The 13,188-nt window shown below is 42.7% G+C and overlaps 1 protein-coding gene across 1 annotated transcript; it reads left to right on the top strand.

Moving 5' to 3' along the window:
- The first annotated feature begins 1,484 nt into the window (after window positions 1-1,484).
- LOC138601257 (trichohyalin) lies at window positions 1,485-12,376 on the top strand. Its single transcript, XM_069672839.1, has 3 exons — window positions 1,485-1,642; window positions 3,716-4,525; window positions 5,803-12,376. The coding sequence occupies exons 1-3, from the start codon at window positions 1,594-1,596 to the stop codon at window positions 11,844-11,846; spliced, it is 6,903 nt and encodes a 2,300-aa protein (XP_069528940.1). The 5' UTR covers window positions 1,485-1,593; the 3' UTR covers window positions 11,847-12,376.
- The last annotated feature ends 812 nt before the right edge of the window (window positions 12,377-13,188 follow it).

Raw genomic sequence — 13,188 nt, forward strand, 5'->3', positions numbered from 1 at the left:
TGGATGCCCACAAGCTCACTGGGGATTCAAATTATAGAGGAAACACTGTTCTGTATTTTTAGGGGTTTCCCATTTCCACCACTAGCACTTATCTTCCTGACAGACCAGTTAAATTTAGGGCCAAACTCATTTTGAAATACCGACAGAAATTTGAAATTACATTAAAAAAAAGAATTTTTCATGTTTTTTATGCATGAGTCTTTTGGATGCCAGGCTACCTCACACTAAGAGCCAAGTGCTGCTGCTGCAGGGAGCCCAATAAAAAGTAACTCATTTGACATTTACGAAAAGCAGCACACATGTGAAAAGGCATCCATCACGGTAATATTCACCCAACACTCAAAACAACTCGGCTGGTTAATGGCGCCAAATCAATACGAATGATTCAGTCCTTTCCATAAACAGGGTTTGTTTTTATTAACCCCGACTGCTGCTGAAGGAAAGGGTGAATCATGAGGACACGATCTTACGTGTGTGTTTGTGCGTATGTTTAATGGGTATGGACTGGACATGAAAACATGTTGTACCATGTATGCAGCCAGGCTGCCATGACAGCAGGCAGGCATGATGAAAGGGTGCTGGCTCTTCACACAATAAGAGGACTGTTAGAAAATAAAAGTGTGACGCTAAGAAATTCATCAGTCGTTCTCTGGTCTGTTTCTATTTACACTTGTGTTTATTTAGGTCTTACTACCTTATACTTAGAGGGGGATAAAATTATACAGGTTAATGTTTGCATAAAGACACAAACTGAGTGAGAGGAAAAACAGAAAACCAAATGTGATTGGACACGCTTTTTTTAACATGCCCTATTTAGCATGCATTTATTAGGGTCTTTGTGACACACTATAAAGAAGTTGGAAGCACATATCAGGACTTTTTAGACTTAAAGTGAAAGGTACTTTTGAAGTTGCATTTTTTGGCCCCTTATGTACGCAATGTAACTCAACACAAACACCACACCTTAATGCTGACAAAAGGAAGTTTATCTGATTGAGACGCTGTGGTTTAGCCCCTTTATGGCAAATTTGCATCACTTTTATAAAATAGATTTCTGTCAGCTGTTTTCTCTCTGGCAACTTATCATTGACATTATAATTTAAAGCAGGAACTCGTGACCGCGCGGCTAAGTTTGCACAGTTTTGCTTGTGAGTAAAGGAAACAGAAGTGCCACACGTTTACCACAGGACGGTAAAGAGCTCTGCAGCTGCTGCTGTGAAGCTGGCATGTGTGTCTCAGCATGTATATAATGTTCAGTGTGTGCAATAAGTGCACACATGAACTAATCTTTGCATCTGAGTGCAGCATTCATATGTGCATTAGTGCTTGTTAATGTATCACAAAAGCCCACAGTGCCTCCTCTTCACTTCCTGTCTGCTTGTATGTGAACATCTTAGAAAACCACAGCTTGGTCACGTGACACGGCAAGTCCTCCGACCTGTCTTTGTTCAGCTGCACAAGTCTTCATTCTTTATCAATTTACAACCAGGGTGTTTTTTTACTTTCACACTGGCGGTGAAGAAATACTTCCTGCGAAACATTTACAGGAACTAAGAAAGAGGAAGAGGAAGGTTGAGAGTGGACGGAGAGGTGATGGACACGACTGATGAGAACTGCAGTCCCGTCATCGACACGAACAGTGGTGAGTTTAGAGCTCGTACATTTTTGGTTTGATTAAGTATTTTATATTTTAAATAAGCTTGTTTTGAGGAACTTTTTATGTACGTATTTATGTACTTTCTGAATGCAAGTACAGTTTTATGTGTAGGCTTTATGGCAATTTGATTAATTTGCAAGCAAACAATCAACAGTTCTTTGAATGAGACATTTACATGGCAGCCGTATTACTCTGACATCATGCTCAGTGTGGGAGGCTAAAGGCTGTTAGAAAGTAGTCCAAGTCTGCAAATGATGTGATGAAAATCAGAGGGATAACAGGGCATATTTCGAGGTAAAATAAAAACATACTTGATGACCCATTAGGTACAGACAGCTGAGTAACAGAAGCTCACATTAGAGCTAAACACCTCCTTGCTAAGACTGCTGTTAGCTAGCATATTTAGGGGTTAAAAACATATTTGCTAAACTACTAGGTAGCTTATGTAAGCATTCAACCACTACCTTGCTTAGATTATTGTTAGTAACAACAGCTTACGCTATTGTTCAACCACTTCCTGCTAAGTTTACTTTTATTTCGAGTTAAAAAAACAAACATTTAAAGCCCATTAGGTACTGTCAGCTAAGTAACAGCAGCTTAAGTTTATGTCAACAACCTTCTTGTTAAGACTACTGTTAGCTAGCATATTTCAAGTGTATTATATTTAATTGTTTTGAGGGGGAAGAACTGATAACCTATGAGATACTAACAGTTTGTGTTAGCATCAAACCACTTTCCACTTTGTTTGCTAACATTACTGTTTGCTAGCATATTTCAAGTGTATTATATTTAATTGTTTTGAGGGGGAAAAACTGATAACCTATGAGGTACTAACAGTTTGTGTTAGCATCAAACCACTTTCCACTTTGTTTGCTAACATTACTGTTTGCTAGCATATTTCAAGTGTATTATATTTAATTGTTTTGAGGGGGAAAAACTGATAACCTATGAGATACTAACAGTTTGTGTTAGCATCAAACCACTTTCCACTTTGTTTGCTAACATTACTGTTTGCTAGCATATTTCAAGTGTATTATATTTAATTGTTTTGAGGGGGAAAAACTGATAACCTATGAGGTACTAACAGTTTGTGTAAGCATCAAACCACTTTCCACTTTGTTTGCTAACATTACTGCATATTTCAAGGTTACACAAACTATTTGAGACCCCATTAGTTACCAACAGCTAAGTCATAACAGCTTACTTTAGCATATAACCACTTCCCTAGTAAAATAGCTGTTGGCTAGCATATTTCAAGATAAAAAAATGGCAACCCATTAGGTACCAACAGCTTATGTTAGCATTCAACCACTTCCTTGCTAAGATTACTGTTAGCTTGCATATTTTGAGGTAAAAAACAACACATTTGATAACAAATAAGGTATCTACAGCTAACTAAAAACAGCTTATGTTAACGTTCAACAACCTTCTTGTTAAGGTTAGTGTTAGATAGCATAGTTATTATATTTCAATATTTTGAGGGAAGTAAAACCATAACCCATTAGGTACTAACTCTTTGTGTTAGCATTGAACAACTTTCAACTTTGTTTGCTAACATTACTGTTAAACTATTTGACTATTACAAACTATTTAGCAATTAGGAGGTAAAATGATATATTTTATAACCCATTAGGTACTGTCAGCTAAGTGTCAACAGCTTACGTTAACATTCAACAACTGTCTTGTTTCCTGTTAGCTATAGAACATAACAGTTAGCTAGAAGTTAGCCAGTGCTGGCTAGGAAGTGTTTGAATGCTAACATTAGCTATTATCCACAATTTCCCACCTGTTCGTCCGTCCTTCTGTCTGTCTAAAGGGTTTTCAAATATGTTTTTTTTACCTTGAAATATGACCCCCTGTCCGACTAGGTTTTCACTATCCATTGTCTTCAGTTGCTAATCGATCAAAAGGACATTATAGTAACATTTGCGCATCCAGTAGTGGTTAACAGTGTAAAATGGCCACCATGTGAATATGGTGACTGAATAAAAAGGTTTTATGTGCAGTTTGAAGTATGAACCCCATGACTAATTTTTTCACCCATTTTTCCGTCATCAGATTACCCCGTACGCTGCAGTGAGGAGGTCCTTCTCCCTTTCTTCACAGATGAGAGTCTGCAGGCCGCCATGGACTCCCACAGCATTCCTTCGCCTGCTCTCCCAGAAGTTAGACTGGTCCTGCTGGGCCGGAAAGGAGCCGGGAAGAGCTCGGCGGGCAACACCATCCTGGGAGGAGCAGGAGGGTTCGAGAGCGGGAAGCCGACTGAGGAGTGCGTGAAAAGGAGAGCGGATGTAGAGGGGAGAAAAGTGACAGTAGTGGACACTCCAGGGTGGGAGTGGTACTATCCGCTCAACAGCACCCCCAACTGGGTGAGGAGGGAGACTTTACGTAGTGTGTCGCTTTGTCCTCCTGGACCCCACGCTGTGCTTCTGGTGGTGCGAGCCCGCGCCTCAGTAACAGAGGACTACATCAGAGAGATAGAGGAGCACCTGGACCCGCTGGGAAAAGGAGTTTGGGAGCATACGATGCTGCTTTTCACGAGGGGAGACGAACTGGGCCTGATGTCCATGAAGAAGCAGATCGACACGAGCGGAAGAGCACTCAAGACACTTCTCCAAAAGTGCGGGAACAGATACCATGTAGTGGATAACCGGAGCAAAGGAGATGGAGCGCAAGTTAAAGAGCTGATCAGGAAGCTAGAGGACATGGTGGAGGGGAAGAAGAATGGGAGCACACATTTAGAGATGGATAACACGGTTCTGTTGGGTCTGGAGGCAGACGGGAAGAGGAGAGCGAGGGAGAGGAGGAAGAAACAGAGGCAGATGGAGGAGCAGGTGCAGAGAGGGACCATCAAAGCTGCTCTAATGAGTAAGTTCTTCAGTCTGATCAATCTGTAGAACATATTAAGTCCTCTCCGAACTGAACTGAGCTCTATAAGGCGTTAACCTCTTTAAGTGCTACGTTTTGGTTGTATGGCTCAAACTTGTTTTGTCTCCTAAAATGTAGCCTGGCTAATTCTAAAATAAAGCACTGCATGCTACCAGCCAGGCACAAAAAAACTAGAACTACCGCCTTGCAGTTGTATGCCTCCGCCAACTAGACAAGTTGAAGTTACATTTCTGTCTGTGCAGACTGCAGATGTTGGCGTTATTAAACAAAAGGTATGAAGTGTATGTTTTGGCTAAATGGAAGTTAATACTATGCGACATGTATGATTCCAGTTAGAAATATGCTGAACTCACTTACAGACTATTTTTCCAGAGGAGGAGAGAGTACTGATACAGAGCTTTGACACATATCATCACCTTAAGTTCAATATTAACAAGATCAAAGAGCTTGTTGTGGATCACCAGAGGAACAGGAGGCCCCTCGTCCTGGTTGTCATCCAGGGAGAGGAAGTGAAACGGGTGGAGTCTAAATCAACAAGAATTCGATTGGAGTGACAACATGAAGCATTGTGTCATCATTTTAAACCTATTAGAAATTTGTATGAAATTTTGTCATAATAAGCTTATGAAATCTTGAGTTATGGCCACAAATGTGTTTTGTGAGGTCACAGTAACCTTGACCTTTGACCACCAAAACCGAATCAGTTCATCCTTGAGTCCAAGTGGACGTTTGTGCCAAATTTGAAGAAATTCCTTCAAGGCAGTCCTGAAATATCGTGTTCACAAGAATGGGATGGACGTGAGATCACAGTGACCTTGACCTCTGACCTTTGACCACCAAAATCAGATCATTCTTGAGTCCAAGAAGATGTTTGTGCCAACTTGTACAGTAATTAACGTTGGAATTCTGGAGTTATAACCAGAAACGTGCTTTGTGAGATCACAGTGACCTTGACCTTTGACCATCAAAAGTTCAGTTCATTTTTAAGTCCAAGTGGACAATTGTGCCAAATTTGAATAAATTCCCTCAAGCCGTTTCTGAGATATCGTGTTCAGATGAATAGAACGGACGGCCGGACAACCTGAAAACATAATGCGCCAGCCACGGCTGTGGCCACGGCTGTGGCCACGGCTGTGCCTGGGCGTCGGGCGCAGAGGCATAAAGACCGTGACCCATAGCTAGTTGATGTGTGTTGAATTTTGTTTTATCCAACACCAAATACAGTATAATTCACCACATACCTCTCTTTCTTCCAGGCGATGGTCTTCAGGGCTCCGAGCTGGACGCCCATCACTCCTTCTCCAAGGTTCCTCGACGTCTACCCGAGGTCAGACTGGTTCTCCTGGGCGAGCGGGAAACAGGGAAGAGTTCTGCTGGGAACACCATCCTGGGCAAAGTGGGCATCTTCCAGGCCAGTGTGGTGACAGAGGAGTGTATCCGTCAGCAAGCAGAGGTGGCCATGCGGCAGGTGACGCTGGTGGACACCCCAGGATGGGAGGGGGGCATAGCGGGTGCCACAACTGAGAGGGTGAAGAGGGAGATTGTGAGCAGCGTGGCCTTGTGTCCTCCAGGGCCTCATGCACTCTTGTTGACTCTTAGGGTGGACACACTGGTGAGGGCGGGACATGTGAGGGAACATCTGGAGCTTCTTGGCGAGGGTGTATGGAGGCACATCATTTTACTGTTCACCCACGGGGATCAGCTGCGACAGGGGGTGGATATCAAGCAGCACATCCAAGGCGGAGGCAGGGAGCTGCAGTGGCTGCTCGAGAAGTGCCGGGGCAGGTTCCACGTCATTAGCAGCGTAGATGGAGGAGGGAGAGGAGGAAATGGAGGCTCCAGTATGGTGTCAGAGCTCCTGCAGAAGGTGGAAAAGATGGCTGCCATGAACAGATGTGAGGCTTTCTCCGGCCTGGTGCAGGACGTCAGGGATCTAAGCCGACAAAGGAACGAGAAGTTCAACCACCGCCTGAAAGAGATTGGAGATAAAATGCTTCGTCAGGAGGTGGAGTTGAAAAACATGAGAGAGAGGGAGATGAAAAGCATCAGGTGGATTTTCGACAGGAAGAAGAAGGTGAAATCACCCGGGAAGGCCGACATTCAACGGGAAGAAGAGGAGGATGAGGAGAGGAGGATTGGTGAGAGGAAGAACGATATCGGGGATCTAGAGGAAAGGATGCAATGGCTGACAGAGGATAAGGAGAGAGAAATTCAGGATCTAAACGTAGAAAAAGAGAGAATCCGCGGAGCATTAAACCAAATTGAAAAGGAAAGGGACGAGGCGATGCTTAACCTGGAGGAAAAAGAAAGAGAGATCGAGGAGATGAAAGAAAGAATTGACGAGCAGCAAATGAAGCTACTCGACCTTGAACGTGCCGGTGTGGAAAATGAACATGAGAGAAAACAGAGGGAGGACGCCGTTAAAGCAGAGAAACAAGAGTGGAAAGTGCTGCAAGCGAAGGAGAAAGCAGAGTGGATGGAAAAAGTTGAGTCTTTAAAAACAGAAATGGACAAAACCAAAAGACACTACGATGATATTCTGGAGAGAAAAGTGCAGGAAAAAAAGAGGGAGATGAAGGAGTTCGAAGAAAAACTGAAAACAGAGACGGACGTGAAGCTGCTTGAGAAAGACAAAGAGCAGGAGGAGCTGAGGAAGAAAAGCTCAGAGGAAAAGCAGAAAGCTCTCGATAGTGTAAAAACTATGGAGAGGAAAGTTGAAGACATGAAATCACATTATGAGAAAGAGATGGACAGAAACATGCAGGAGAAAGAGAGCAAGATACAGGGCATAAAGCTGCAGCATCGGGAATTGGAAAAAATGATGGAGAAAATTAAAGTTCAACACAATCAGGACATTTGTCAGAAGTTGAAAGAAAGTGCAGAAAATCTAGCAAACGTCAAACAGCAGCATACAAATGAAATGAAGCGCATGCAGCAAGAGAAACAAAGAGCAATCGCAGAGTTACAAGATCACTTTGCAAAAGAAACAGAGAAACAAATGCAAGCGACAAAGAAAGAGATAGCAGAGATAGAGGAAACGTATTTCGTCCAAATTGAAGAAAAATTTCAAGAAAATGAAAAAGAGATCGACATGATTCATTTAAATTACAAAAAAGACATGACGCAAAAGATACAAGAGAAGGACAGTGAGGTGGAAGCGTTGAAACGGCAGCATCAGGAAGACATGGCGAGAAAACTGCGTGAGATGGAAAGGCTAATGGAGGCGAGGAACGCTGAGCACAAGGAGGAGACAGAGAGGAAAGTGAGAGAAAAAGAGGAAGATGTAGAGCAACAATACAGCGATAAGATAAGAGGCATGGAGCAAGAGAGACAAAGAGAGGTGACGGAGATGAATCAACAGTTTGCAGAAGAAATTGAGAAACAGACACAGGAAAGACAAAGAGAGAGAAGAGAGTTAGAGCTAAAGTATGCCGCCCAAATACAAGAAAAGGTGCTAGAAAAGGAAAAAGAGAAGGAATTATTGAATGAAAAATACATTTTGGAAAAGATGCAAGAGAGAGACAGACTAACAGAGGAGTTAAAACGACAGCACGTTGAGGAAATCAAAGATAAAATGCAAGAAAGTGACAAGGACAGAGATAGGGTTGTTTTGAATCTCAAGAAAGAGATGGAGCAAAGACTGGAGGAAAAGGAAAAAGAGATGAAGGAGATGAAATCACATCTTCAAGAAGTCAAGGAAAAGCTGCAACAAAAAGAAGAGAAAGAAACCGCTCACTTAAAGGACGAGAAAGAGATGGAGCAAAGACTGGAGGAGAAAGAAAAAGAGATGGAGGAGATTAAATCAAATCTTCAAGAAGTCAAGGAAAAGCTGCAACAAAAAGAAGAGAAAGAAATCGATCACTTAAAGGACAAGAAAGAGATGGAGCAAAGACTGGAGGAGAAAGAAAAAGAGATGGAGGAGATGAAATCAAATCTTCAAGAAGTCAATGAAAAGCTGCAAGAAAAGGAAGAGAAAGAAATCGCTCACTTAAAGGACGAGAAAGAGATGGAGCAAAGACTGGAGGAGAAAGAAAAAGAGATGGAGGAGATTAAAGAGAGAGTCAATGAAATGACGGAAAAGCTGCAACTAAAGGAAGAGAAAGAAATCGCTCACTTAAAGGACAAGAAAGAGATGGAGCAAAGATTGGAGGAGAAAGAAAAAGAGATGGAGGAGATTAAATCACATCTTCAAGAAGTCAAGGAAAAGCTGCAACAAGAGGAAGAGAAAGAAATCGCTCACTTAAAGGACAAGAGAGAAATGGAGCAAAGACTGGAGGAGAAAGAAAAAGAGAAGGAGGAGATCAAAGAGAGAGTCAACGAAATGACGGAAAAGCTGCAACAAAAGGAAGAGAAAGAAATCGATCACCTAAAGGACAAGAAAGAGATGGAGCAAAGACTGGAGGGAAAGGAAAAAGAGATGGAGGAGATGAAATCAAATCTTCAAGAAGTCAAGGAAAAGCTGCAACAAAAGGAAGAGAAAGAAATCGCTCACTTAAAGGACAAGAGAGAAATGGAGCAAAGACTGGAGGAGAAAGAAAAAGAGATGGAGGAGATCAAAGAGAGAGTCAACGAAATGACGGAAAAGCTGCAACAAAAGGAAGAGAAAGAATCCGATCATTTCAATCAGAAGAAACAGATGGAGCAAAAACTAGAAGAACGAGAGAAAGAAATAAAAGAGATAAAAGACCAGCTTCAAGAAACTGAGCAACAATTTCAGCGCGCCACAGAAGAAAGAGAACGAAATAGTTTAAATCAGAAGAAACAGATGGAGCAAAAACTGGTAGAGAAAGAGAGACTGATAGATCAACTGAAACAACACATCAACGATATTGATGAAATCCTGCAAAGAAAAGACGAAGAGAGAGGAGTCATTATTCTAAGCCAAAAGAGAGAGGCAGAGCAGCGACTGCACGACAGAGAACGGGAGATGGAGGAGATCAAAGTCCAGCTTTTAGACGACGTGGAGAGAAAAGTCAGAGAAAAGGAAGCTGAGATGGAAAGCTTGAAGGCGAGATGGAGGGAAGAGCAGAAGGAGAAGGACGAAAGAGGAGAAAACGAGATGAACCGACTGCTGGAAGTCATTGAGACGAAAACAAAAGACATAGCACAAGCTCAATGTCTTCTCGCAGAGAGAGATAAAGAGTTTGAAAAGACGTGTGCAAACTACTCGAAAGAACTCAAAGAGCTGAAGGAAAGCAATAAAAACCAAGCCGACAGTTTGATTGAGATACAGCAGCGTCAAACAGAGAAAGAAAGGGAGAAAGATGAAATGATGGAAAAACTTCAGGAAAAAGACGAAGAACTCGACAAGCTGCGGCAGAGAGACAAAGAAAACGAGAGGGAGATCGCCCAACTGAGGCTCTCAATGGAGCAAACAAGGTCCGAGCTGAAGGAGCTCACGAGCAAGATGGAAAAGGAGATGACGAGCATGATTCAGGAATACGAAAGAGAGATTGCGAGAAGGAAGGAGAACTTAGACTCCATTGTGAAGGAGAAGGGTTGTGCAATAAGTCGATTGGAGGAGGAAAGTCGGCAAAGAGAGTCAGATGTGTCGGAAAGTCGAAAGAGAGTCGAGGAGTTACAGGAAGAAAATGAGAAGATGAGAAAAGAGACGGACAATCTCAGACTCAAGTGTGAGGAGTTAAAGAAAGAGAAGGACGAGGAAGTTCAGAAACATCTCACAGGATGTGAACAGCAGGTGAAGAGCAGAGAAGAAGACACTGAAAGGATTCGTCGAGAGAGAGATGCAGAGGTCAGGGTGTTGCAGGAGGCAAATAACAAACTGCAAGTAGGGATAGATGAGGCAGAGAGGAAATTGAATGAGATGATGGAGAAACAAAGCGAGGTCAGAATTAAGGACGAGGAATTCTTGAAAAGGGAGAAAGAAGTAGGGGAAAGGGAAGAAGATCTGATTAGGAGCAAAGAGGAGCTGAGCGAAAGAGGACGTGAACTTGAGGCGAAAGAGGAAGAGCTAGTCGAGAGAAAGGGAAAGCTGGAGCAGAAGGAACAAGAACTTAGTAAATGGGAAGCGAAGCTAGAAAAACAACTAAAAGATAAAGAGGAAAAAGATAAATTCGAGAGCATGAGAGCACAAAACGTTAAGAGAAAGGAAAGGGAGCTGGACAGTTTGCTTAGAGCTCTGGAGGGCAAACAGAAAGAGCTGAGCTCTCACGGCCAAGATCTTCAGAAGAAGGTAAAAGGCCTGAAAGATCAGGGGAAAGAGCTCAAAGACAGGGAGTACTATTTAAGAAACGAAGAGCAGGAGCTGCTCAACTGGAAGTCCGAGTTGAACGTGCAAAACGAGCACGTAAGCTGGACAACGCAGCAGTTAGATGAGATGGGGAGAGACATGGCTTTGCTGAAGGAGGAACTCCACAACAAAGAGAAAAGTTTGAAGGCGTCGTTCGATAAACTAAGAACATGGGAGGCAAATCTTAAAGAACGAGAGGAAGGATTGAGCAAAGGAGATTTAGCTGCAGTTGAGAGCTCAGAGGAGGACTTGCCTTCAATGTATGGAGGGGTCAGTGAGAGAAGGGGGAAGGGAAGAGGAAGGGAGTCAGATAGCGGGGATAACGCAAAGGATAGGGTGGATCAGAGGATGGAAACAGCAGTGTTGTCGGCAAAGAGCAATAACTGTCACCTTGAAACCCTGCAACAGATGGAGACAGCTGAGGAAACCAGCAAACAAAGCAGACAGGACCTGGAAAGGGCAGAGGTCCTTCAAGACTATCAGTTTTTATCAAACAACAAAGAGTCTCCTGGGTCGGATTTGAGGGTGGTGGTGTTAGGGGAGTCCTGGTCGTCTCGCTCCCCAAGCGGAGTCAGCATCCTGTGTGGGGAGACGCCCAAACTTGACAGGTCTACCTTTAGATCTTGGAGAGGTCAGATAGCTGGACGTCACCTTTCCATCGTAGAACCGCTCGGGCTGAGGTGGCGAGACGGACCAGATCCACCCGGCGCGATTCAAAGGAAAAACATTCACGAGAGCATCTCCTGTTGTCACCCCGGACCTCACGTCATCCTCCTGCTCATGCCGGCCTTCTTGACCTGCACACAGAAGTACAGGACAGCGGTGGAGGAGCACATGAGTTTCTTTGGGGAAGAGATTTGGCAACGCGCGCTGGTGCTGTTCACGCAGGGGGAATTTTTTGGAGAGAGCGCAGAGCAGCACATCCTGAGGAACGGGGAGCTAATGAGACTCGTAGAGAGATGTGGGGGCGGGTATCACGTGATGAACAGCAGGAGAAACAACTCAATGAAGGGACTATTGGAGAAGATGGAGGGTATGGTGGGTTGGTAGCGAGGAGCAGTTTCTGGAGTAAAACTGTGTTGAGACTATGAATATGAAAATGTTTTTCATCTTGTAATGTGAATGTTTTAATAAATCTAACCAGTGATGGAAGAAATACTCAGATCATTTGGCTACTGGGAGATCACAAAGTTAAAGTTCGTACGAATTTTAGTCGAGTGGTTCCCAAAATTGAGAAAGTACCCAGATCCTGAAATTCTCTGCAAGTCTAATTATCAAATGTAAGGTATGTACAAAATGTGCCTTGGCTTCAGCTCTGTTCAGTGGGTCTAAAGATAAACTCGAGAGGTTGTGAGATTATAAAAGGGGCGACAAATACAAAGATCTTGGTACCAATAATCAAAGGTAAAGTACGTACGAATTTTAGTGGAGTGGTTCAAGCTCTGTTTGGAGGGTCACAAGATTTTTTTGATTCCATTGGTCCCCAAACAACGTCACAAGATCAGCCTGAGAGGGAAGGAAGTACAAATGGCTATCAAAACTATATTTATCGGAACAACAGCTCAGATGTTTATATAAACTGCAAGTCTACCTACCAATGTCCGAAATGTAACGTACGTATGAGGTTTAGTTCCGTTGCATGAGCTCCGTTGAGAGGGTCTCAAGATAAATTTGAGGGGTTCTAAGATTAATAAAGTTGTAGAAAATACAAACGTCCTTTTTAAATCAGTATTTTTTAAAGAAATACTCGCGTTCATAAAAGGATCCAATTACCAATATTAGAAGGTAAAGCACATACAATTTTTAGTGCGTCCGTTCAGAGGGTCTCAAGATAAATTTGAGGGGTTCTAAGATTAATAAAGGGGCAGGAAATATTTATTAACTGCAGTACGTACAAATTTTAGTCCAGTGGCTTTGGCTCCGTTTAGAGTCTCAATATATATTTGAGGGGCTGTAAGATTAAAAAAAGGGGCAGGAACTATAAAAGGCGACTGAAACTATATTTATTTTACAGGAAATCCAAATTTCCTTTTCAAATCTGTGTTATTAGAAGAAGTCCCCAGCCTCGCAGCATATAAAAGAATTAGGTCGCAATATCCGATGAAGCACGAACAAATTTTAATGCAGTGGCTTCGGCTCCGTTCAGATCGTCCCAGGATAAATGTGAGAGGTCGTGAGATGATTAAAGCAACAGGAAATAGAAATTGCTATCAGAAATGTATTGATTTGAAGAACTACTCAGATCCTTTATTAACTGCAAGTTTATGCACCAAAATCCAAAATTTAAGGTACGTACAAATTTGAGTGCAGTGGCTTCGGCTTCGTTCAGAGCGTCTCAAGATAAATCTGAAAGGATGATTAAAGCGACAGGTAATACAAATGGTTATCAACC

Source organism: Semicossyphus pulcher, unplaced genomic scaffold (genome assembly GCF_022749685.1).
Source record: "Semicossyphus pulcher isolate SPU_LCO1_2020_fin unplaced genomic scaffold, fSemPul1.0.p SCAF_21, whole genome shotgun sequence".
NCBI lineage: Eukaryota > Metazoa > Chordata > Actinopteri > Labriformes > Labridae > Semicossyphus > Semicossyphus pulcher.